At 45.5% G+C, this 27,747-nt stretch overlaps 1 protein-coding gene across 3 annotated transcripts in view; it reads right to left on the reverse strand.

Moving 5' to 3' along the window:
- The window catches only part of Cadps (calcium dependent secretion activator), a 444,339-nt gene that overhangs the window by 168,930 nt on the left and 247,662 nt on the right, over nucleotides 1-27,747 (reverse strand). For all 3 annotated transcript variants that reach the window (XM_055599062.1, XM_055599061.1, XM_055599060.1), the window contains exons 7-8: nucleotides 8,795-8,906; nucleotides 1,868-2,007 (exon numbers count right to left, since the gene is read on the reverse strand). In XM_055599062.1, the coding sequence (XP_055455037.1) occupies nucleotides 1,868-2,007; nucleotides 8,795-8,906 (252 nt within the window). The remainder of the gene's footprint in view (nucleotides 1-1,867; nucleotides 2,008-8,794; nucleotides 8,907-27,747) is intronic.

Below are 27,747 nucleotides of genomic sequence, written 5' to 3' on the forward strand. Positions count from 1 at the left end.
AGCCTCAACTCCTTTCTCTTTAAACCAAGACTATGGAGCTTGGCGGGAGAAGGGATGCTGGGGACATGTCCTTCACTTTCCTGAAAAATGTATCAGGAGTGAGGTAGGGAGGAGGAACAGCTGACCGTGGGAACATGTCCCTGTGTATGTGTCCATTATACATGTCTGTGTTGTCATAACACATGTGTGTATGCAGGTACCACATGAGCGGGTGTGTGTCCACTCGAGTGTGTGTGTGTGTTTGCCAAGAGGCAGCTTCCTCAATCATTCTCCACCTTATTTTTTTTGAGACAGCTTTTCACATTGAACTTGGACCTCACTTAGTTGACTAGACTGGCTGACCAGTAAGCTCTAGGAATTCACCTGCCCCTGCCTGCCCAGTGTTGGGATGGATTACAGACAAGCCTTGCCCTGTATAATGGTTTCTATGGAGCCGCAGCCTGCTATATCATCTTCTAAAATGTGCTCCTGCTTGCATAGCAAGCAACTGACTTCATGCTTGCATAGCAAGCACTACATTGATAGAGCCATTCTCTCAACACTGCTTTTATTCAGGGATGATGGGATCTTAGCACACAGCCCAGGTTAACTTTGAACTTGTGCCATATCTGTTTCATAAGATACAAGTGAAATGAGGAAAGGCTGGCTGGACTCCCTAGTGAGGCCTGAGTAAGAACAGAGTGTGTAAGTAGCTGCTATCCTTCCTCACAAGCTTCTCATACTTCGTTCCCATCCCTGGCTTTGGGAATAGCCTAGTTTCAACAATAATCTGTGTAACTTCTACAAGCCTAAGGTAGGGGTGATATTCAGGAACTAGCATCTAGCATGTGAGCAGCCTTCAAAAGGCATCATGGGCAGGAACTGACCACATGATATAGGCTCTGCTCGTGTGCAAGAATGTCCATTTCCTGTCCTGGTTGCTATTTTGGATTTCTTGCAGGCTTCTGCTCAGCTGGCCCCTCTTGCTGACTATCACTTAGTACCATAAACTTCCATAAACTTCTAGGCCATATATGTAATCTTGAGTTTTCAAGTGACCAGAGCAAAGCTTTCTAGTCATTAGAAGGCCATGGACAGCCAGTAGGCAAATGGTACCTATACAGTGTTTGCCAAAAAGCCCAGTTTCTTTTGCTGTCTAGACTCTTCCCTCTTCATAATCGTATGGCCCTGCTCCTCTGCAAATGATCACATGTAAAAAGATAATTTAGCAGGCTATGGCTTCACAGAAACCAGCCATCAACTTTTTTTTTTTAAACCATTGCTTTGTTCTGTAAAGTGAAACCACATTTCCGTGTTCTTTTTGCTCTGTCTGAAGTCGTTCAACTGGCCATTCCCGAAAACCTTCACAGAATGACGATTGCAGATACTCAATTTTGGGGAGTTATAACTTCACTCAACCTGACTTTGCTTTTGACCCGATTTAGGCACTTGATCACACCTCATGAAGGTGGCTGCTCCCAGAGAGGGAGGGAGTCCTGGAGCCTCTGGCAGGAAGACAATGGAGGATGCCTACATGAGGCCTCCCCGCCAGGCCAGCCCCCAGCAGGCTCCAGCTACATTTCAACTGCATTGGGAGTCCTCTTAGAGGGGGAGGGAAGTTAGTCTCCTGGTGACATGAATGAAAATGCAGAGATTGGAGCTGAAGAAGCCTATGGGAACTGCCAGCACTGTGGACCTTAATAGCTGCTTACATGTCCTCTCCACTTCCTTCCACACAATGCTCCGAACCCCTTTGTGTTTTGCTTAATTCATTTCTACACTTCTAGGGATCCAAACTGAGCTATGTACATTTGTTCTCCCCTTCTGTTGTATTTTTGTCTCTAGAAATGAATGTCCCCATAGCTCAAATGGGGAAAGGAACACTTACCCAGAGTGCTTCATGTTTTGAGGCTTATCCATTCGGACAGCAAGTTTGATTTTGAGGTCTTGATCAGGGCAGTTTTTGGAGACTGTCATTTTGTGCCACTCAGATTGTTTAGGGCTGTTTGGGGTGGGATGGAGGATAACCTGTAACAAGAAAGCATCAGTTTTTGTTAGAAAACAGAAGCAAAACAGTCAGGGTTTTGGGGAGTTGACACTTTAGAAGATATGCAACAACTAGCCCAGGTTCCATTGCCAAAACTCATCTGTTAACCCAGGCTGGCTCAGCTCACAGTCACATCCTACAGAATGCCTTCTTCCTTCTTTCTTTCGCTGGCTAAGTTTGTAGGAGGGTGACTTGGTGATCCTGCTTTTTTTTCTTTTCTTTTCCTTTTTCTTTTCTTTTCTTTTTTCTTTTTTCTTTTCTTTTCTTTCTCTCTCCTTCCTTCCTTCCTTCCTTCCTTCCTTCCTTCCTTCCTTCCTTCCTTCCTTCCTTCCTTCCTTCCTTCCTTTTTTCTTCTTTCTTTCTTTCTTTCTTTCTTTCTTTCTTTCTTTCTTTCTTTCTTTCTTTCTTTCTTTTTTTTTTTTCGAGATAGTGGTTCTCTTTGTAATCTTGGCTGCCCTGGACTCATTTTGTAGATCAGGCTGGCCTCGAACTCACGATGATCTGCCTGCTTCTACTTCTGTGCTAGGATTAAAGGCATGGGCCACTGCACCAGCTCTGCTTTGATTTTTCTAAGATTCAGTAGTAAGAGAGTAACCTGAGGAAGAGAACACTGCCCATCTCTCATCATGACAGCTGCTCTGGAGAAATGCATGTTTGTAATAGACAGCTCCTAGGCTATTCTCTCCTTTTCATTCTAGACCTTTCATCATTATAAGAAGAAAACCCCATCAGAACCTGTGGGGAAAGACAGAAGAGTGAGAAATGAGAGAAAGGAAGGAGAAGAGGTCTGTGGGTCATGGATCAGTGGTACTTGGAATGGGATTTTTCTTTTTTGACTCCTCATTGTGCTTTGGACAGAAGGAGCTTGAAGCAGCCTCCACTCTGGAAAAATGCCTCTTGGCAGCTTGTCAGACACTTTGCTGGGGTCATGCTGCCTCAAATTGCTAGGGTTTGGAGGTGAAGGCAAAGCTGGGAGGCTACCAGGGGCTCCATCACACTGCACTGCTGGAAAGTAGTTTTGATCAATTATCCTGGTAACAGCACACTAAAAGTTCATATCATATTTGTGGCTTTTATATCAACATACATTCAAAAACATAAGCCCTGTATATACAAAGGGAAACAGCTATACTTGGTTCTCTAGACCTGTGGATTTTACATGCATGTGTTTGGCCAACTAAACGCTGAAAACATTTGGGAAGAAAATAATTGTCTGCACTGAACACACACAGAAACTTTTTCCCTCAGGCTCATTCACTAACCAGCACAGAATAAGAGTATTTACATAGCATTTACATTTTCCTGCGCCCAATGTCTAGAATATACATGATACGCGAGGAATCTACACATGTTTTAAAGAATTTGAGAAGTTGTGTGAATACAGCATGAATATAGGTAAGATTTGGGATCCACAGGGCCTCTCAGTAGCAGCCCGAGGTTGCCAAGTGACCATGGCACTTTGCTCGTGATGGTGGTACTCAGCTATCTTTGTGGACAGGTGGCATCCTGGTGAGTTGCAGGGGTTCCAGCACCTCACGTCTGGCATTCTGACTGACAGCTTCTGTTCATGACACTTACTTGCCTTTTATCTGAACAATGCTCATAGGCCAGAGTATCATCCCAGCCTCTTTTTTTTTTTTTTGGCTATTTCCAGGGCTCAACTTGCTAATGCAATCTTTAAGCTAGTACTGAGAATGATCTCTCCAGCTCCAGAGAATTTTTTGAAATATTTAAAATTTATATTTATTACTTATTTATGTTAGTGTGTGACCATGTGTTCTACAGTATGTGTGTTTGTGTGTATGTGTGTCTGAAAGCGTGTTGGTGTGTTTGTGTGTTTGTATGTGTGCTTGTGTGTATCTCTGTATGTATGTGTATATATGTATGGGTCTGTATATATATGTATGTGTATGTATGTTTGTGTGTGTTTGTGTGCATGTGTGTGTGTGTGAGTGTATGTGTGTGTATGTGTGTATGTGTCTGTGTTCGGGTGTATTCATGGGTCAGAGAAAATGCTTCAGGAGTCAGTTCCTCCTCCTGCCACATGGGTCTTGAGGCTTGAACACGGGGTGCCAGGCTTGCCTGCTGAGCTGTCTCGCTGGCCTTTGCAGTGGAGTTTTCCATCTCTAAGGGCATCTCTGCCCTCGTTTGGAGACAGAGGGAAGGGCTGTTCACCCAGCATCGCGCTGATGCTGAGTCGGTCTGGTGGGAGAGCTGGCCAGGAGGAGCACGCTGGCAAACAGGAAGGGAGGGCTGGGCAGAGCACAGTGGCCAGGCACATGCCAAGATCATCCTGGGCTTCCTTCTCCCACCTGTACATGGAACCTCATTAACAGCCCTCCCCCACATGGATCCCAGGAGCAGCTCCTGCTGGCAACACACTGTCCATCCAAAATGCAAATGACCACATCATTACTGGCCGGTCCACAAAGCCTGCTGCTGGGTTCCCTTGCTGTCCCTCTTCAGGGTGGATGAAGAGATAAAGTCCCAGCACTTCTTCCATCCTTGAGAAGGGCTGGAGTCCCCTTCCTGTGTGCCAGAACCTTGGGAGGACGAGGACCCTTGTGAATGTGTGGGAGCCACAGGCTGGCCTAGAGTCCCAGGCTGCTGAGTGAGCACTCTGTCACTCATGGTGGAGGCCATATGTGCTTTCCTGCGGGGGGGGGGGGAGGCTGAACTGGCAGCCACAGCCACCCCCACTGGAGGCTGCACTCCAGAAATCAAGGCTGCTCAGTCTAGAGTGGATGCGGGGCAGCCTGCTGGGCCCTCTGGGCCCTGGCTTTTAACCAGGCTGATCTCTGGCCTGAGCCTATCCCTCTCTCCAGCCTTGTCTGCATTCCCCAGGAAAGGCATCTCCACTTCCCAGAGGGTCTGCCCTGGATGAGTGCTTTCCTCCAGGTCTCAGGCAGACTGCTTCTTACACTGCACCGTAACTTCTGGCTGTGTCCTGCAAGTGTTGGTGGTTAAAGGTTTGTGCCTGAGTTTACTTCTGTTTACCCAGTGTGCAGCACCAATGATCGAAAGCAGCAGGCCTGCCAATGCAAGTGTTGGATGTATTGGCTAACCCTACCATGTGCTATTGAGGATGTGGGGACAGTCACATTCACACAGTTTGTGTAAGAATAAATTAGCATATAGACAATCTTGACTTTTCTGTCAAAATCCAAAATTTGATCAACAAAATCGCTTTTTAGGAAATTTATCTTATAGGAATATAAACACTTGCAAGTAAATACAGCTAAGGTAACTCAGTAAAGCATTGTTCATACTTCCAGAGATGAATTATTCTAAATAATCATCACTATAAGATCTGTTAAATCAAACCTATATAAACAGTAGAATACTATACAGCCATGCAAAAGGAGACAGCTTAGTATGGGATATAATGAACTAATTTTCAAACCAATAGTCCAACTAATGTGTGTATGTATATCTTGTACCTGTTTTAGTAAAAGAGGGATACATACTCATATATAATCATATATATCATGACCTTTCTGAGTCTTTGTTCACTTAGGGAAGGCTCATGTGGGAAAATATGTGAATCACTCCCACACAGACACTCTGGAAGGCTGAAGCTCCCTTTACCCCCAAGAATTTTTTTATGAGTACATTAAAAAAGATGTATTTATTTTTAAAATTTTGTGTATGAGACATACCACAGATGGGATAATCTAAATATGGCTGAAGGTTTGAAGCTAACCCCAGGACTCCGGAGGGAAACCCTGCTTAGCTTGGTAGAATTAGCTCGACAGAGACAGAGCACTATCTATGTGGTCTTCAGAATGGCAGAACTCGAAAAAGATGGTGCTTTTAAAATTTGTTTTTATTAATATGCATTGGTGTTTTGGCTGCTTCACACATGTCTGTCTGTGTGAAGGTGTCAGAGTGTCAGGTCTTGGAGTTACACAGAAGGTCATCCTGAGTGAGGTAACTCAGACCCAGAAAGACACACATGACATGTCCTCATTTATAAGTGGACATTAGCCATAAAGTACAGGCTAACGATGCGGTAATCCATAGACCCAAAGAAGCCAATGAGGGCCCGAGGGAGAATGCTTGAATCTCACTCAGAAGAGGAAATAAATTAGAAATCTGAAGTAGATGGAGGGAGGGAATTGGGTGGGAAATGGGCTGAGGAGGGTTACAGGGTTGGGGATCAGGTGAGGGGAGAGCAGGGTGAGTGTAGGGGGAGGACCAGAAGAGAGAATGAAAATTGGTGGGGTGTATCTCTGGGATAGGGGAGGCTTCTAGGAGTCTATTGGCGTCACCCTAGGGTGGGACTTCCAGTGAAGGGAGAGGGACACTGACCCACCCATAAATTCTTCAACCCAAAATTTATCCTGCCTACAAGAAGTGTAGAGACTAAGATAGAGCAGAGATTGAGAGAATGGCAAACCAATGACTGGCCCAACTTGAGATCCACCCCATAGGACAGAGCCAACCCTGGAGACTATTAATGATCCTCTGCCCTGCCTGCAGACAGGAGCCTAGCCTAACTGTCTTCTGAGAGGCTTCACCCAGCAGCTGATGGAAACAGATGCAGAGACCCACAGCCAAACAATAGGCTGAGCTTGGGGAGTTTGTGGAAGAGTGGCAGAATAGAGGGAACCGGAGGGGTCAAGGCTACCACAAGAAGACCTACAGAGTAAACTAACCTGGGCCCATGGGGGCTCACAGAGACTGAGCCACCACCAAAGAGCATGCATGGGCTGGAACTAAACCGCCTACACGTATGTAGCTGATGTGCAGCTTATTCCTCTAACAATTTAGAGCATGGGCTGTCTCTGACTCTATTGCCTGCCTCTGGACTCCTTTCCCGTAGCCAGGCTGCCTTGTCCAGCCTCAGTGGGAGAGGATGCACTTAGTTCTGCTTCAACATGAGGTGGCAGGATGGGTTGACACGCCTTGGGGGCCTTCCCTCCTCTAAGAAGGAGAGGGGAGAATGCAGGGAGGGGCATGAGGGTGGGACTGGGAGGGGAGGAGGGAGGGTGCTGGGATCAGGCAGCAGAGTGATTAAATGAATGAATTAATTAAAAAAAGCAAAAGAAAAAGACGGTGCTATCATGTCCTGCAGCTGCTGCCTTCAGAGCTACTGCCTGTAGAGGGTGCCAGGCCAGCAGAGCTCAGCGGTCAGCAGCGAGCCAGGCTGTGTGTGCTCTTGGGAGTCAGGGCAGAGTTCCTGAAGCCTGAAGGGGAAAGAAGCACGTGCCTGGGTACCTGGAAGCAAGCACCATGTGGTACTCTATCACCTCGGTAGAGTGCTGCTTTATTTCTCCACCGGGGCAATGCGGTACGAAGATGACTGGTGAGCTGCCAGCCTTCCTTTTCCGACAAGTTGCTTCATCCCTATGCGCGTGGTGAGTCTAACCACATTCTGAGGACAGCATCCCTGGGCCTGGCAGCTGGGGACGCTGGGCTCCCTGTGACTCGGTGGCCCTGGACAGGGTTCTCACACTCCACAGAAACTGTCTCATTTCTACCAGAGAAGTTGGAGCAGTTACTGGTTTAATCATCCTGGGCAGAATTATCCGCATGGAACTGGTAAACAATTTGAAGAAAAGAATGTCTGTTCTCTCCCACCACACCTTCTCACTGGCTCATGATTTCCCAGGGGCTTTGGTCTTGCAAAGCTCATCTGTGGCCCCTGGGCAGCTCTGCGCTCTTTTGACATGGCCATACCAAGTCCTTGAGACTCTCCAGGAGGCCGGCAAGATCCTCAGAATGGAGGGTATCTGGATGATGGCAGTCACTGAAAACCAGTCCACAGTGCCAGGACCAGGAGGGTGAGGTGCATTGGTGTGGGCTCTGCTGGGCAGGGCAGCCCATGTTAGGAAGTGTGGAGACCCTGAAGCAAGGTCTAAGGAGACATTGACAATGTCTCAAGAATGCTGGCAAGGTCAGTTAGCGTGCACAGCAACAAAACAAGGAACAAGGACAACTGTGTCCTTGGCGCCACCTTTAAGGGTGTGTGTCAGTTATTTTGAGGGTATTTCGATCAACAGTACCCCTGGGTATGGTCTCTGCTGGCACTGGATGGATGGGGTGGGATGTTCAAGGAGGGAGAGTCCTTCCGGGCAAGAGCATCCGGCAGCCTGCCTGACTCTCTCTCTACTATTCCCATCTGATATTGGCAGACACTCGAAACAAATCAAAACAAAACAAAAACCTCTTTACAATCAACTTCATCTATGCCTAACTGTGTGTGGCATCTCAGAGCATGGCATTGTGGGCATATTTCCAGGACAGTCAAGATCAGTCAGTTAGTTGACTGGTACCCCAGACCTGGTACCCAGCTCTGCCAACCTGGGTCCCTACAACAGATTGTTCTCCACACGGGGTGGGGGGGCTGGGGGGGGCTGGGGGGAGCAGAACACTTCAATTATCTATATTCTGAATGCCCCCGTTTAAATGCAAATTAAGTTCTCTTTGTTCCCCTTTTATCTCATTATGTTGATGCTAATGTGCCAGGAGGTTAGGTAGTTAAAAGCCAATGAATTTCACGTTACGCTAGGCAGTGGCATTGCACATCTTTGCTATAAATAGTGCTTCGGTGCGATGGTGTGGAGTGTCTTGTTAGCCAGCGTTTATGCGGAGGCACTGTGGCGCAGGGTGGAGAGACTACCTCAAGGTCTCAGAGCTAACCGTGTAGCCTAATGCAGCCCTTCAGCCCTGGAAGTGCTGCTTCTTCCTGACCCCGGGGCAGGAAAGGCACCACAGACACCCTCTCTGTTCTGTCACACGCCCCTTGCCAAAGGGATCACTCACCCGCCCGAGCTCCTTGTCTTCCAAGGCCAGGACACCGGTGCTCTCTGTGAATAGCTTTACTTTAACGGCCGGCAGCGCGTGGGTTGTGGAGAAGTCACCCTGGGTGCCCCAGCTGTGGAGAGAAGGTCAGTCAGTGGAGACAGGTGCACCTCGGAAACGGGGAGAACTTCCTCGTCTCCCCAGGAAGAGCAAGTGCAGGGTTAACCCAAGGCAGTGTAGACTGTCACACCCACTCCCAGTACCCCCAAAGCTGCCGGCAGTGACAGAAAGTGTTGATTAACTTGTGAGATGAATACAAGGCAGATGCTTTTGAAGTTGCCGTGGACCTTCCCAGAGTGCCTTGCAATCGGCACCAAGGAAGTCACGGTTTCCCACTGCAGCTCCGTTCTCTGCAAACAGCAGCACACAATCACCAGCCTTTCCTCTCAGTCCTGGAATACCTGCTTCATGGACCATGGGATTTGGGGCTGTGAGACGAGGCTAGCACCTGGCCTTCCAGTGGGACTTCAGCAGCCATGGGGCTCAGGTGGGATATGCTCTCCAGGGGAAGAGGAGAACAGGACTGCGTGGACCGCCACCACCGAGAAGGTCTACAAGATGGAAGGCCAGGGGCGTGGGGGTGCTCTTCCCTGCTTGAAGTTTGTGGGTAGCCAGGGCTCAGCCCCAGAAGAGAGTCTGGTTTACCCAGCCTGTGGGAGGAGCAAAGGGCCTGGCTCACCAGTCATCCGCCTGTCACCACCCCCGGAGACCCCGCCTCCTGCCATTATGCAGCTGCAAATAGAGTATCTTGTGGAGCCTGCCTTATCCTTCCATGTCACCACCAGCACTGTTCCAAGGTGAAGCCCTGACCCTTCCCTGTGCCCTCCTTCTCCCTTCATGGGCCACCTGCCTTTGCTACCTCTGGTCTGCCTGTCACCTGCACAGTTTTCTCAGGTGGCAATGTTTTTTTTTACTGCCATTCACGGCACAGGCCTAACCATCACCTTCAGAACGAGAATGCCATCTGATCTCACTGTCTTCAGTACGGCACGAATTCCACAGTATGCCCGGTTAATGGACTGACTCCTGACTGCTGACTTGAGACCTTCCTTACACTCAGCTCTGTGAGCCCAGGGGCTCTGCTTAGCAATATTGCACACCTTACAACTTAGCATAATGCTTTATACATGGGAAGCACGGAAGAAATAGTTTTGAATGAAGAAATAATATCAACTATATGTTCTTTTACAGGGCCAGGAAATAGTACAGGCAACAGCTTTTACATACAGATTGTTTTTGCATTATGTAATCAATTTCCCATACTGGGAGGCATTTGTTAAAATCTGGTTTTAATGACTACAGTGTTACATTGTTTAAATACATTGTTGCTGATGTGTGACCATTAGTCTATCATAGCAACTAAGTTGGATAGAAGGTACTTAAAGAATTTGCCTCTGGTTATTTCTCTGGGATAGACACCTAGATGAGAAATGTTTCTTCATCAGGAAGCACCTTTGTCGAAGGTGTATGCAGTGGTGAACATACTCAAGGTCTGCAGTGTGCACCCCTTAGGTATTTCATGTAGAGACAATGACTATCCCACATCGGGAGCTGAGTATAAACCAAGGGAGCTGTTCTTGTTTTGCACAGGGCATCGCTTCTCACCTTTCCCCTGGCCTATTTGCTCATTATTGTTTTATGGATATTCTTTAAAAAGATTTACTTATTTCTATTTCATATGTATAAGTGCTTTGCCTGCGTGCATGCATGTCTACTGAGTATGTGCTTGGTGTATCCAGAAGCCAGAAGAGGGGCATGGATCATCCAGAGATGAGTTAAAGATGGCTGTGGGCTGCCATGTGAGTGCTGGGTCCTCTGCACAAACCTGGGTCCTCTGCTAGAGCAGCAAGTGTTGAAAGGATGAGCTGTCTCTTCAGCCCTCATGGGTATTTGCTTGGCTATTAGGGGGCTTCATATTTTACTCTGTGCCTATTGCTGCCTTTATTTCTGCTTTTACAGAACTGTAGAAACACGGCTGATAGTCTCAGTGTTGAACTTCACAAAGCAAATTCCATGAACTGAACGAAGAGGAACAGAGAGGCCTGGGAGTGGGCAGGAGATCCCCAGAGTAACAGAAGGGAAGGACCTGGATCCTGCAGACAGGAGTGCAGGAAGCAAGCCACAACAGCACAAAAGCATCGGGGAGAGGACACAGAGTGGCTATGAGATGGAACAAAAAGAAACAGGTTTTAACAAGACAGCAAAGCCGGGCCCATCCCACCAGGAATTTCCTGCTGTGGTTCCCAGTGGGAAATTCCCATCCAGATCATCAATGGGAGAATCTGTCCTGGCATAGATGCCACAACAAAGTGAGCCAGGCACTCCTGCTTGAATCCCGGCTGAGTCCCATACAGACTGTAGGGTTTGGGATGAGCTAACTAACATCCCTGTGCATTAAGTCTCTTGAGCGAAAAGTAAGTTCACTTCACAGTAATTGTAGTTGTAATAGCTGCAGGCCTGGTGCACGATGAGACCCCAATAAATCCTGGATGTCTTTCCAGTCCTAAAGTAGGAAAATGTGCAGTAACAGTAGCGCATACCTAGAGTGGGGCGTCCCCCAACACATACTTTTCAAGCACCTCCTGCGGAATCATGGCTACTCCGACTCCATAAATCACCAGGAAAACGTTCACTTCAGTGGACATTTCACAGACGAGAGAACTCAAGATGTTGCCTGTTCCTTTGCAAAGATCCCAGGCAGGTCCCTCCATCCTTGTGTGATGGGTATGCTGCCTGCATTGCCTGTCAGGTTCTCTTTTTGGAGAGACTTCCTGGCTTACTTAGCAGAGATGGACAGTATCGACCACTGCTGCTACTCAAGGATGCCCTGCCCAAAGGCATGACCCTCCTCCACTCCCTTTCCCCACTTCCTCCTCCTCTTCTTGGTCTTCTCTGGACTGGGGATCGAACTAGGGTCTCACCCATGCTGGGCAACTACTCTGCCGCTGAACCACACTCTAAATTGTCCCTTTATCTTTTATTTTGACATACGGTTTTCCACTGATTTGCAATGGCTGGTAATGAATTCATTTGTGGGCCAGGGTGGCCGTTGGCCTGGGGAAGCCTTTCCTGCATTAGCTTTCCCAGGGAGCTGGATTTCAGGCCTGTTCCACCCATGCAGCTGGGCCTGCCTGGATATCCTGGGCTGTCTAGCAGAAACCAGCTCAGTTCTCCTGGTCTTCTGAAGCTACTCAGTGATGCCTTGCTCCATGCTCTGTGAAATGACTCAGACTGAGGGGGCAGCATGGTGCCTCTGAGCTCCTGAACCTGGATAACTGGATGGAATTCAAGCCATTAGAGAAGACTGTCTTCCTACTGGGAATTTGGCTCACACCAAGAAGTCAGGTGACAGCTGAACCCCAATTTATCTCTCAGACTTTAAAAATAGTAACCTGGCCTAGTGAAGCAGGCAAAAAAAAAAAAAAAAAAAAAGAGATTCTATTCTAATCAAGACTAGTTACATGATTTTCAGGGAGACATCAATCACACAGACACACAGATATGGATGGACACACAGACACACACACACACAAAGATACAGACACACCCAGAAACAGCCACACACACAAAGACACATATACATATAGACACACACAAACACACAATTAAAACATTTAAAATGGTGGGAAAACATCAAGGATTTTTTTTTTTTCCCCTCAGCACATCCTCTGCTCCATTGCCTCGGGGGACTTCATTCTACACACACCTTTAGAGTCAAAATCACCAAGAACTGCAAGATGGTCACAGCAGACACTAAAGCAAACCCGGACATTTCCTGAGCCAAAGGCCTATGCAGACACCTGGCTCTAGGCCTCTGAAGCTAGCACAAAGTGAATCTTCTTGCCTGGCAAGCCTGGCTGGGCATGGTTGTGCAGTGAATGTGGACTGTCCCAGGCTGTTGACTGGAAGGATTGGATCAGGGAAGGCTACTGCTGGCTCCCTCCTTTCAAGAGGACTTAATTCTCAGACCCTTTCTATACCTCCATTCTGCAGAGAAAAAAATTAGACAAATGTCTACTCATCGCTTTCCAGTCCATGCAAGAACTGACTCCTTTACCTGGTACCCAGACAGCTCCATGCTAGGCACAGACCTGTTTTAGAGGCATTATGGGTTATCTTTAAATATCATCTTTTTAAAAAGCCTATTAGCTAGTCTGCGAAATGTCTACACCTGTGAACTCATAATTACAGATGAGGAAACTGAGGCACGGGGATTCTGTAATGTGTCCCATGGTAGTCTAACTCTGCACAGCTATGTCCTGTCCGTCCTTCATTTCATCACATACGCCCTTGGGTGCTTTATTCAATTATCCCCGAAACTGCCAGGAAGCTCCGTTTTTGAGGCTGCTGCGATTCCGAGTCACGCTGGCTCTAGCTTTGGATTTATTCCCCATGTTTAATGCACTTCTCTACAATGCTCCATTTGACATCCTTACAAATTATCTGGTGGAGATGCATCATAAACTTTTGGTGTTTCGTGGGCCATACATCAACAAATAAATCTATTTCTCTTTGTTGTGGTTTTTTTTTTTTTTTCTGACCTTTTTTCCTGTTGTGCAACTGACTATGGCTGCTAAGATGAAAACCTCCTTTTAAAAGATTCTCAGAATGGAAACACTGCTGCATTTTGATAAAATTTACCTCAAGCCCAGGTTGGGAAGCCATACAAGCTAGATAAAATCTAATGGGTGAGGTGAGCTTTCTCTGTGATTCTATCACAAATGACTCCATAGTCACCCTGTTCAGGTAGCTAACAAAAACGTGAAACAGAGCTGCCAATTACAGAGGGCTTATGTTTGCCAAGACCCTCAGCTTAGTGCTTCATACAGATCATCTCATTTAAGCCCTCTGACAGCTCTGTGAAGAATACCTAGTTACATCATAATTTTATAGATGGACCTAATTTGAAGAGGAGGTTAAGTAAATGGACCAGGATCTCAGGCCATCACCAACAGGGGATTTAAATTCCTGAGTTTCTGATCTCACAACCCTGGTATTGAACTAGAGCCCTCTCTCTCAGGAACCCCAGACGGGGTACTTTCTCACAGACTAACATGTACCTTCATGTCTTCCTTTCCACATACGCAGGAGTTTGGGGCAAGTAACATTGTCAGTAAATCCTACTTCCTGCACCAAGAAAGTAATAAACCGGGGAGTACACAGTAACCCCTTGATTAACTAGAAAGGGAGGGTGACAGGCTGTGAATGATCAGGCCACAGGTTTTGGGGACGTAACCGGTGATAGCCTCCTTTACCTGGGCCTTCGTGACCTGAGGAGACGACAGTGTTTTGGAACACAGTGACTCTGAATGCCCACAATGTCTAGCCGCATGCAGGGCACAGCCTTTGATGGCTCTCTGGGGAGCCAGGTGTGGATGCCTGTATTTTAAACAATGGTTGGCTCACAAAGCCAAAGGCTCAAAGAAATGTGGATGTCAGTGACAAGGTTAGAAAGTGCCAGAAGGTTGTAAATAGCCACAAGCACGTACTGTACCTCCAAATATGAATGTCTGTGTCGTGGGACACAGGCACCTGTCCTACCCTTTTGTAAGGAAGTGCCAGACTAACTTGGAGGACAACCAGGTTGAGTAGAAGCTGACCTCCACAGCTTAAGGGCTGCACCTAATTAGGCCTTCCTCGGGGAAATGCTTTCTAAGGGACCACAAGCAAACCATCTCATCAGGTACTGCTAGGTCTGGCATCAGTAGGATATTCCCTGTCTGCCACGTCTCCTTGGGGAGACGTGATTGGGATTTCATCCACAGTCAGAATGGCTAGCCTCTGAGGACTGGGGGATCAGGAGCTCCTGTATGCTGCTGCTTGGAATGTAAGCCAGTATAGGCCCTACAGAAACCAGTACAGCTCTTCCTCCAAACACACATCACACGATCCAGCTCTTCACAGCTGGGTATAAGCCTGAAGGACTACAAGTGTGGACAGATTTTCACGCATCCATGTTTACTACTCTAGTGTTCCCAGCAGCCAAGATACAGAACTATACTAGATGCCCATTAGCACAATAAAGAAAATGTCTATATACACAGTGACATTCTAGTCAGCCATAAGGAAGAATGAAATTATGTCACTTAGAGGGGAATGGAGAGAACCGATTATCAGGTAGAGTAAATTAAATTAAGCTTGTAAGGACAAATACCATATTTTTTCTCATATGCACAGTATAAATGTATATATAATGTATATATATGTACTGTATATATATACATGTATGTGTGTGTGACATGAATGTAGAAGAGAAGATGGGAGGAAGAGTCTAAAAGATGGGAGGGCTACAAGAGAGGGTAAGGGAGAAAATACAATGTAGCATGTATATATATGTATATATATGACCAATTACATATATATGATATATATAATACGTAGATATGATATAAATTTATATATATAGAACCAGTTAGGAGAGTTAAAGGGGGGTGTGGGCAGAGCACATTTATTTATATGGATGATACATAAAAATAATAACAAAAAGAGCAGTATTGCCCTCAGAAGATTGGTGGAGGGATTTCCAGGAGAGCTATTGTTCACACTGTGTCGGAGTCAGCAGTGCTCACGCAGGATGCACGAAGCCTTCTCTTTAGAGATATAGGACAATGGTTGCTAGGCCGTGGCTGTGGGTCAGTTTCAGCTGTCACCTTGCTCATGCACAGCTCATGAGGCAAAAAATGGTATGTACAGTTTCAAGAACTCTTACGTGTTCGCATATGTGTGGTGTGTTTATGCATGCCTGTGTGTGCACGTGTGGAAGCTAGAGGAAGATGAAGGGCGTCCTGCTCCATCACTTTCTGCCTTATCCCCACGAGACAGAGGCTCTAACTGACCCAGCCGGATGTTCTTTGCTAGGCTGCCTAGGCAGCAAGTTCCAGCAATTTTCCCAGCTCTGCCCCTCCTCACATTGCTGGAGCTTATTACAGGTACACATTGTTAGAGAGCATGGTCAGCTTTTCACCTGGATGCAAATTCTGGTCCTCCTGCTTAGCCATCTGGCAGGGTTACCAACCAAACCATCTTCCTAGTCCCAAGTTTCAGTTTTCTCATTTGTAAATGGTGGAAAAGAACGAAATGAGGACCCCATTGACCTTCAGGTTTTGAAGCAAAGCAGCAGTTTTATTAGCGTGTGCCTATGATTATTTACTACAGGTTGTCCAAGCCTGCGATTCCACCACAGAGCTAAAAAGCTACGGATCCGATCACATGGCCCATGAGCCTGAAGTATGTCTCCTTGGTCCTTTACAGAAAAGCCACACCCCGTTGTAAGGGGTGGAATGGCCTGCTCAGCAATGGACCCATGCTCATTCCCATAAGTAATTTACAGGTGGGCTCACCTAGCCCACCTGTGAGAGCGACTCTCAGTGCACACCTGCCAGGACAGCTCAGCCCATGTGGATCCAATCTACGGTCCTGTATCCCTCATGGGCGTTCTCTCTGCAGCGCTCTCAGTGTACTGGAAAATCAGGCTGTGGGACGCAACACTTTTCAGACATGTGGGGCCCAAAAGCCGCTCCGGGATCTGCTTGCATCTGCTCACTCAGGTCACACTACATTATTACTAATATCTCATAAGAAGCACAAGTAGCAGACAATTCATATTCCGGGGGGGGGGGGGCAGGGGCGACTCTAAAGCCACAGCACATTATTTCTGCAAACGTACTGCGCGGTGCCGCTGCTTTGAACACGGACACTTTGATCTACGGAGGAATGGAGCGCAGGACGGGAGAGCTCCCCGGTAAAGCGACCTCGTACTGTGTGTTTGCCAAGAGCATCTGCTCTGTCTCAGCCACATCTCTGTTTACTATTTAAAGCCTCTTATTTGCAGAAGCCTCTTTGGACCATATGTTATCAACAAATGTTGCTAATCAAATACACACAGTAATTTTCATTAGAATTTCCCCCCATGAACAACAACAACAAAAACCCCACATTTGCCACAAAGGGAATATACCTCCCCAAATGACAGCCAACATCCACCACAAACCTTTGACAGCAGTAATATTTATGAACGAGTATGTAAGCCAAGAACACACCCACATCAGGCATATAACGGCCCCTTGGGGAACTGGATTTTGTGCAGGTTTGTGTGGGGGCTGGTGGTGGGGGTGGGGTGATGTCATTAGTTGCCATGGTGATGCTCAGCATAAGGCCATAATTCATGTCACAGAGATTGAATTTACATTTATTCAAGGTATATGGCTCATGTGAGCTGGGTGTTAAATCAGTGCAGTTCATAAAATTAACTGGGCTTTAACAAGAGAGGAGTGTCATTTTGAGGAATGAAAGTACTGTGTTCCTGTTGCTAAGAGGGAATGTTAATAATTGCCCAGAGGCGACTGTGCTAAAGTCTTTTGGCCTGCCTTTCAGCTGACTGTGTGATACCTTACTTTAAGCAAATCAATTGTGCCATCACAGTGTGTCTCATGCAGTCTAATTGATAGGGTGTGATGTGGAGACCTTGGGGTACTAGGAAACCTCAGCTATCTCTTAGTCTACAGAGAGGAGGCAAGAGCTCTGTAAGCAACCAGGTTGTTGTGAGGTGGAAAGATGGAAGCTTCTGTCTGTATCCTTGGCACTTCTTCTGGAAGACCTCTTCTCTCAGCCCCACCATCTCCAAGCATCAGCTTGAACTTGGCTCGCTCACCTCCACTCCTCTACAATTTCCCTGGCTTAGCCAAACAGACTGCACCGACCACCCACACATCATCCTTGTTTCATCCTTCAGACTTCGTATGTACAGTACAAGTTTGCTCAATGGTAGGAAGAAGCAAGCAGGAAAGGGGGTTGAGAGGGCTGGGTGTGTGTGGGCAGCAGAGGCCTCAACAGGTAAAACTCCAGGGACTATATTTACCAGAAGGATTTAATTCTGGCCTCATTTCACATGGTCTCTTTGGGATAGACTGAAAAGTGGCCAGGGCAAGGCCTCTGTGTGGTTCCTTCATCTCTGAATTCCCAGCACCTAGCACAGTGCCTCTCATGCACACTCATCCACAGGCATCAGGAGTGGGCTGTCAGTCAACACCAGTAACTCCCCCACATGTGTAAATATATGGGTAGGATTCAAGGTAAGAGCAAAATAGAATAATACTTGGCTACCAATTAGAATCCTTTGGCATGGTTGATGGAATAAGAAAAGCTCAATATGCTTTCTAAGGGCAGAGACCAAGTCTACCCTTCTCACTGTGGCTTGGAAATATTCAGCTCTGTGCCCAGGGCAGAGGGTTCACGGAATCAACGCCCATCTGACCAAGGCTGGAGGAAACACAACACTGCAAATACAAGGGACTTACTAACAGGTGACCTGCACTGATTGTTTACTATGCAGTAGGAAGGCACCAATAATTTTGTTCAAAAACAATAAAAAACAAAACAAACAAACTAAAAACAAGTGCCTGGATATTTGACTTTTAGAGTTTTCTTTTGATCCTCTTTTAATTAAAGTTTCTCTGCTACTATTACATATCTTCTCTTACATACTATGAACACTTTTTCATGACAGAAGTTTGTCTTATGATGGGGTTACATTGCAACAAATACTTTGGAAGCTGAAATTAATGTAAGATAAAAATGCACGGAGCATGTCAACCAGTGATGGTTACAGCTCAGCAACATAGTATTCTATGGCTTCCTGGTGGCCTTTCCTCAAGATCAAGGAACAGCGTGGGGCACCCCATCCCAGTCCCAGGAAAGAGGCACATAACGATATCAATAGCTCAGGCCCTGGTTGGTGATCTGTCCCAGTTTGAAGTGTCCTTTTTACGTTGAATGTGTGCTGCTTGTACAACACCATAAAGTTGAAAACCGAGTGAAAGCACATTCTGAGTATGGAAATGATAGTCAGGAATTCCTGGTCTGATAATTCTAACTTTCCTGCCCTGAGTCTGGTTCTTACGTTCGTACTGTCTCTAGGCATTACAGGACCAAGAGTAAGAATATGAACTCTGGGAACCTGGGTCTATATTCAGCTGTATCATTCTCTTGTACTGTCTACTTTTCTTCTCTGTTGTATAAATTACTTTCCTTCACTGTGACGAAATACTGAATCAAACAACTTAAAGGAAAAGAGCATTTTTTTTTTTTTTTTTTTTTTTTTTGCTCATGGTACCAGAAGGTTCAGTCTATGATTGTTTTATCCTATGCACTTAGCCAGGCTATCATGGCGGTGGCAATGTGTGGCAAAGGAGGTTTTCACTTCATGGCAAACAGAAAGAACAGTGTGGAGGAGAGAGAGGGAGAGGGAAAAGAAGAGGGAGAGGGAGACAGAGGGGGTGATGGCAACGGTGAGGGTGGGCAGGTAGGAGAGATGGGGGGGCAGAACATGAACCCAGAGGCTACTTCCTCCAGCTATGCCCTGTTTTCCAAAGTTTCTAGAGCTTGCCAAAACAGAGCCACCAGCTGGAAACAAGCATTTAACACGCAAGCTTGTGGGAGAATTTCATCTTTAAGGTATAACACCTGTAAAACAAGGGTGCTTATGGAACTTTCTCTCAACTCTCTCTTGTTAGGATCAGACGAGAAATGATTCCCAGATTTATTCTCCACGAAGCTTCCATAACTGTTATTGACAAATTGTGGTGACCATTAGTTAGCTGCATCTCAAAGATGTACAATAAGGGGCTGGGGCGAAGGCTCCGTGGTTAAGAGCACCAGTTGCCCAGTTGCTTTTCCAGAAGACCCCGCTTCAATTCCCAGCACCCACAAAGCAGCCCGCAACTGTCTGTAACTCCAGTTCCAGGGGACCTGGCACTGTCACGCAGGCATACATGCACATGAAACACCGGGGCACATAAAATAAATAAAATAAAATAATTAAAAAAAGATGTACAATAAGTAAGTGCAAGAGCTAGCTAGCAGGAGACTCAGAACACCAAGGTATGAGCTGACTTACAAATCTTTCCAAACCGTCTGGGCTTTTTTTTTTTTTTTTTCTGAACAAAATAAAATTGGGGCTTGAATTTGCCTTTTGAATTTTTAGCAGTGAAGGGAAGAGAGTGAAGGCAAGAACCATCTCTGTGTCTACAATGTCTACCTCTGAGCACCTGGAAACTTTCCTTCACCACCAACCCTCTTGCCTCCTTTTGATGGGCTTTCTGGGGTAGATGAAGGTTACTGTTCAGAAAAATTCATTCTCTCTTGGCTTCTACAAGAGACACACTTCTTTCCTGCTTCCTGTATGACCTCGCTAGCCTCCTAGCTGCTACTTTGTTTTCTTTCTGGCTAGAGTATACGTTCTGTATTCTGACCTTGCCATTATCCGTGTTGGCTTTCCTGTGCCAACGGAGCATCAGTAGACATGATGCAAACATGATCTTTAGATGAACTTGAAGACTGGACTTGTCCTCCTGTGCCCATTGCCACTATCAGCAAAGCTTTCTCCAGATAACTGCTGTCCCCACAGACTTGATTCAGAATGGACTATTTAGAGAGGATTTGGGCTCAATAGAAAGCAAGGAGCCGAAGCCAGACAGGTCCACAGCTTGAAGCAGAGCAATTCAGCTGAGCCTATCTTAGATCAACCAACCTCAACTAATTGAAAAATAACTGAATGAGAATAATGACTATGTCTTTGTGGTAGTTTGTCACATAGAAATAGCTCATGATACAGCCCTTTATCTAATCCTTAGTCACATCATCCTGTCTGTTAGCTAGTCTTGACATACAAACTGAGGTATCTAAAAGGAGAAACTCTAAACTGAGAAAATGCCTTCATAAGGTAGGGCTGTAGGGAATTTTCTTAATTAACGATTGATGAAGGATGGCCCAGCCCATTGTAGATGGTGTCATTCTTGGGCTGGTGGGTCCTGGGTTCTACAAAAAGGTAATCTGAGAAAGCCATGGGGATCAAGCCACTAAGAAGCACCTCTCCATGGTCTCTGAAACAGCTCCTGCTTCTGGGTTCCTGCTGTGCCTGAGTTCTCATCCTGACTTCCTTTGATGGAGAACTGTGACATGGAAGCATAAGCCAAACCCTTTCCTCCCCAAGTAGCTTTGGTCATAGTGTTTCATCACAGCAATAGTAACCATCAGACATCCTGTTTGCATTCTATGCTCTGTAGATTGGGCTGGGTTGTCTTTATGAGAAAAACACATCGCACAGAACCCAGACATGTCATAAAGTTCCTTCACTGTGATATAAATCTCTGGCATCCACTTAAAGAACATCCGCATAAAAAATGTTGTTGGCTTCAAAACGACTTCCCTGGTTTGTAAGCATCAATGTAGTAGAGTCTACTAACATGGTTTAAGAACTGAACTGCAGCCTGGCTACCTGGCTAAGACTGCATAAGACTGTATCAAGTACTGTTGTGGTTTCCTAGTGACCAAATGTACTGACACCACGTAGGGCTGAGGCAGGCAACCAGGTCTCTCAAACCCCCCAGGTCAAGAGTTCACATAGGAGCCTAGTCACAGAAAAGGCCTTCATGAGCAAACCACCTACATGCAAGCAATAAGACAAAGCCCAGCTCAGCATCACTCAAGTGACCACAATATCTATGTCTTTGTCCATGTGGAGGTCCAGGTAGAGGTAGATGCACAGAAATGCAGTTCTCGTGAGGCACCAAATTGGTCATTCAAGGATTTGGCTAACCTCCAAACATCCTGTCCCATTTCCTGAGAGCTCCAAGTTGCCTTTGACAGAGAGGATTATGGAAGTCAACAAAATAACAAGAGTCAACAAACATTGCTCACGAAAACTCTCAATGTTCATGGTCTCCATTTCTCAGTAAAAAGACACAGAGTAATCGATTGGATATGAAACCAGGATCCATCCTCATGCACTCAGGAAACACACCTTTACATGAAGTATGAACATTACCTTAGGATAAAAGGGTGGAAAAAGATATTCTGTGAAAATGGACACAGGCAGCCAATGCAGCCATTTTAATACCTGACAAAATATCTGACAAAACCCGCATGTCTCAGTTGGTCAAGGTTAACCAAAGTCGGGCTTGATTCATGAAGTATGCCAAAACATCCCAAATTATGCCATGTCTAGAAAACAGCACGACTGAGCAGGGAGTTTGGGCTTCCTATCACTTTCTCTCTCACAATATTGTGACCAACAGATCTTAGGAGAAGGGAAAGAAAGGAGGAGAGAGAAAAAGAGAGAGAGGAAGAGGTAGAAGGAGAAGGGGAGGGAGAGTGAAAAAAAAAGTCATTTATTGGGAATCAAAATTCTGTGCCCACTTGCATTTTATCATGCACACATAATTTTCAGGCTATAAAACCAGCAATGCTGAGACCTTCTGACCACCGCCCCATGACTTTACCTCCTTTCTTGTATACCGTCCATGACACTCCAGCTTCCTCTCCCCTAAAGAAATATATGTGCCTTAAATTATTATTATTTTTTTTTGCCTATAAATGCTGTTACTGTCTCTAACTTGACTACCATAGTTTAAACTCCTGGCAGTCAGTTTATTATGAGCACAATAAAATCAAGTTTATTCCTCCCATCAATCATCCAAGAAAATGTGCAGAGCTGTGGTCGTTAGTCTCATCACTTTAAGCAGAGGATAATAATTTCATTACCCATTATGATCGTTTGTACATTTTTATGAATTATTTGCATCATTAAAGATTCAATGTGTGCCTACCATGAAGACTCAGAGCTGTTTGGACAGACCTTTCCCACCCCCTTCTGCTGTGTCAGGTACAAACGCTAATGATGTTTAGGGTGTTGAAGCATTTTCTCCTCTTTTACAGAGGGTGGCATAAAACAAAGCTATGTCTGGGAGAGAGCGAGCGAGCGAAGAAACAATGCCAAGAAAAATCTGATGAACAGCACAAGGGTCTGACTGGCGTATAACTTTGCTCTTCTGTGGCAAAGGGACTGAGAGACAGCCTGAAAGTTAGACTTGTGTTCACCATTTTGCATGAGGAATCATATTGCAATTGGAAGGTCGTGTCTAAGGGCCTTTGCTTGATCAGTCTATAGTGACAGATCATGTTACAGAGTGTCTGAGAAGTGATTCTACATTTGTGTACAATGTTAACCAAACCTATGTTTCACAGACAGATTTCAGCACCACACACATCAGCTTTTGACTCCTTGCAACAACTTTGTGGTGTAGGTACAACTGCTCCTCTACAGGCTAATGAACATTTCTCAGTGTTGTATTATAGATAATCACAATGCACAGTTTGTATATTGTTATGATGACCAAATTTATTAAAATGGAGTAAAATTAAAATATTTTATAAAAAAAGTGTGTTTTCCTTAAATGTCCCATTAACACTAAAATAGCAACATTCTACAAAAAAAAAAAAATGAGCCAGTAAGTAGCATTCCTCTGTGGCTTCTGCTTACTGGCTTGGAGGCTAGGCTAGAGAGTGGTCTCAGGGACAAGAAAACCCCAGGGCTGCTCCTGGGCTTGCCTGGAGGTCAGAACAGAGAGCAGTGCCTGCTGCAGGCTGGATTCTCCACTCAACTGTGGTGTCTCCTGGCATTTTCATTTTCATTATCTTTCATTTGGTTCTGAGATGGGGACTTTCCATGCCACTTAAACCAGAACTCGGGCCTTCTTTCACTTTTTCCTATACTCAATCCTTTATTGATTTAATAGATTTTATGGTATTGTAATACTGTGGTAACCTGGGAAAAGATGTATGTTATATTCTCAATAGACATGAGTGGATAGCCGACCCTTTACAAGCCACGTGATAAGGTTTACAGGCACTGCATGTGTCTACCTTACAGCTTCTTTCCTACTTAATCTGAAAAAAATTGAGTAACCAGCTGAATCATTAACTCATTGCACAGAGTACCTCAACAGTTTAATATAGTCCCACAAATGTCCCAAGGGCGCCTCCAGTGAGTTGATAAATGAATGGCAGAGATAATGAGTCCTTTGGTCCAGAGGAGAGAAAGATTGATGTAGTGGTGTTGGTGGTGTGGGAATCCATCACTATGGGACAACTCTCGTGCAAGGAGGGATACAAATGAAAGCAATGAAAATGGAATGGCAATGTCAGTAGTTGGGCAATGAAAGTGATGGGGAAGGACTGAGCATCCTTCAACACTTTCCTTTTGCTGTAGGATGTATCTCAAACTTTGTGCCAGTAAAGATGTGTCAAGTGTCTCCTTTGCCTAGAGGTATTACAGACATGCTGCTCTCATAGAACATAGAGACTGGAACTGGAGCTCCAAAATGAACTAAGCCTACACTGTCAGCTCTATACAAGGTATGAAGAAGAGCTGAGGCCAATAAATATAGGAGGGAAAAAAATCCTTCCCCTTTTTTAGATACCAGGAATATGCAAATCAAAACTACATTGAGATTCCACCTCACTCCAGCAGAATGGCCACTATCAAAGAAACAAACCAAGAAGCTGAGAATGAGGAAAGAAAAAAAAATTCTAGTACGGCAATGGCAGGAATGTGGCTTCCCCAGCCAGTAAAAGACTAAAATCAGAACTACTGAGCCTGCATAAAAACTGATAGTGGTCTAAGTCAACATAACTCAGAGGTGGGCTGGAGAGATGGCTCGGCAATTAAGAGCACTGGCTGATTTCTAGGGGACCAAGGTTCAAGCCCCAGCACCCACATGGCAGTTCACCTAACAGAGAGGTGGCCAAACCCCCATGATGGCTGCATCAGAATTCATAAGGGCATGTGGACTAACATATGGACTCAATCTGGGTGTCCAGCAGTAGATGGATGAGTATGTATGAATGTAAACACACACATACAATACATACGGTTATATCGTTTACAGAAAATGGATGGAAGTGGAGGTAAACATATTAGGTGAGAAAGTCAGACTCGGAAAGCCAAATACGTTTTCATTGCTATGCGGACTCTAGTTTGAAAATGTACATAAGACATTACATTAACAATAAAATGGACACTACTTAGGAAGAGAAGGCAGGAACTAGACAAGTGAGGTCAGTGGACAGGGCCATCAATACGAGCAATATATGACGAAATATATGACACAAAGTTATGAAAATATCATAATGACGTCTCTCGTCGTGTACAATGAATGCATGCTGTGTATCAAAAGAAATGTACGGCGTGGGAGCCCAAGAAACAGCAGAGTGAAAGGAAAGGACGTTTAGGACCCCCATGGCAACACTGACATCTGGTGTCAGCTGTGCTCTCTCGGAGGAGTGCTGGGGGCTGCGGAGGGAGGCCAGCTTAGGTGCCGGATAGAGGGGAGAGATCCAAGTCTGTGAGGACGAATGAAGCACCTATGGGCAAGGTCATGGACAGATGCTGTTGCCTGCTCGACATTCGTGTGCACACAGCATCCCAATTCGTCCTTGGGAATCACCTCTCCTTACTTGGGTCCATGTGTGTTTTAGGTAAAGACAATCCCACTTCTGGATTGAAAGCTGGACATTTTTGACATTGTATTTCCTAGGTTTCTGACTCAGTTCATTCAACAAGATCAGCCACCAGATGTCTGCAGTCAGGAGGTTGGAGACCATATCTCTCCAAGTCGCTACATCATCAAACACGATCCGTGAGGTGCTTGTGGTTGCTATCTTGATTCCAAAGGAGGGAAGGGGACAGCACACAGAACACAGCTGAGAGAAGAGATGGTGTCTGCTAGTGTTTCTCAACCTTCCCAATGCTGCAACCCTTTAATGCAGTTCTTCATTCTGTGGGGACCCCCCTCCAAACCACAAGTCATTTTATTGCTACTGTAGAACTGTAATTTTGTTACTGTCATGAATCATAACGTAAATACCTGGTCTGCTGGACATCTGATATGTGACCCCAGTGAAAGGGGCATTGGATCCCAAGGGGTTCGCCACCCACAGGTCAAGGGCCACTGGTGTACACAGTGTCCAGCTCCATGGACTGATGGAACCTTTCAGTTAAAGCAGGTCAGGGCTGACAAGTTAAGTGTGGGAAAAGAGGCTGCAGCAAGGGACAATTCCCTCTGTTATTTAGACTGCTTCTATTCTACTCTACTCATTTCTACAGGCCCGTTCTTCAAGGTGTCACTGTCATGTTATGCACATACAACACAGCTGGAGCTGCTGAATTATCTGGATGTAACTGCTCTCTTTAAAAAAATCATTTGCGTTAACATACACACACACACTGTGTGTGTCACAGGGAGTGTGTGCGATCGGAGGACAACTCTTGTGAGCTGGTTCTCTTCTCCCACGGTGGGTTGCAGGAATTGATCTCAGGTCACCCGGTTTGTGTAGCATGCATTTTTATCACCAAGTCATCTCCCCACCCCTGAACATATCTGAAAAACTCTTAATTGTTGTTTCTCCTGGGTTCTTTTAGGCTCCTCATAAACTACTTGGAAAATGTGATTTATCTTTCCCTAGTATTTGCTCAACTCATTCATTGGTACTCAACAAACCACCAAACTATTATAGCTACCTCATCAGGTAATATATTATACTGGTGTGCAAAAATCCAGTATTCCTGAAATGCTGATGACTTATGATAGTTTAACCCTAGAGCTAGCAAACTAAGGTTTGGGGGCAAAAACCTGTTGTCTTGCTTTGTTAAATCTTTTTTTTTTCCCTGCAGCACATCCCATGGATGTTCAATTATACTCCTCTGCAGAATACTGTCACACTGCAATAGTTGTGACACACAACGCTTGGCCTACAAACTGAGGCATCTCAACCTTCCTTTCTACAGAAAAGTCTGCTGGTCTTCCATTCTGTCAACTCTAATAACTAATGTAAGACCATAAGTTAAATCTCATGTTTTAGTCCATTTCTTCTTATGATGGAGGTGAATAAAGGGTAAACTTGAATTCTTAAGAGACTAATGGTCCTAGAAAATCCCACCCACACAAGGAACTTATTAAAGAAAATCCTACACATATTTTTCAGGCCACAAGTAACATTAATGTTTCAGAATGTGTTGGCCAATAAGCTGGGCAGAGAGGAAAATAGTTCTGGATGAACCTGAGCCCCATCAGCACTCCAGAATGGCTTGCATTACACCATTGTCTCCAGTAGGTGGAAAGGCAGAGAAGGAGAGCCAATATGGAGATCAGTGTGGAGGCTCCTCAAAACTCTCAACAGAGCTAGCATATGATCCGGGTTCAGCAGGGCTGCTCCTGGGTCTGTCAGAGCAACCTAAAGTCAGCATAGCACACAACTACTCACACGGCCACGTTCGTGGTGGCAGTAGTCCCACTAGCCAGGCTTTGAAGTCTCTCCATGAACTAAGAGATACAATGGCCTCTGAGTCAGCCATCAAGAAGAACAATTACGTCATTTTCAGGAAATGGAGGGAACGAAGCACCTCAGGTGAAATGACCCAGACTTCAAATGGGAGTTTGCACACACACACACACACACACACACACACACACACACACACACACTTAAATTATGTCATTTCCTGGAAGACACATGCAACTGAAGACACAATGTTAAGAAAAATAAAACAGACTCAGAAGACAAATGTCACACACTTCCTCTCATTTGCAGATTCTAAAAATTTAAAACCAGACATGAAAGAGAAGCAGCCTAGAGGGGAGAGGGGGGAAGTGGACAAAGAAATGAAACGTGGTGGGAAGACTGAATGCAATGGAGGCACATTGTGTACAGGTAGAAAATATCACAGTGGAGCCTGTATTTTACATAACTCATGTTCATGCTAAGAAAAAGAAATAATGTACATTTATTGTGATACTGCCCAAGGCTTTCTCTAATATCGGCCATTTCTCTGTCAATCATCAAAGAGCAGATCTGCCGTGGTTTGAACGTGTCCCCTCAAGACTCAGGTGCTGGAATTGTGATCCCCAATCCATCTTAACAGTACTTGGAGGTTTGGGGAGATAGTAGAATTTGATGATGTCATGAGGTGGGGCTGCTGTGATGTCATTAGTAGGGGCCTTTTATTTGTTTATTTGAGACAAATCTCCCTACGTAGCCCAGGTTCTGCCACAGGGGTGCACCGCCCTGGCAGGCTCATT

Source organism: Psammomys obesus, unplaced genomic scaffold, assembly GCF_907164565.1.
Source record: "Psammomys obesus unplaced genomic scaffold, mPsaObe1.curated_primary_1811, whole genome shotgun sequence".
NCBI classification, from domain to species: domain Eukaryota; kingdom Metazoa; phylum Chordata; class Mammalia; order Rodentia; family Muridae; genus Psammomys; species Psammomys obesus.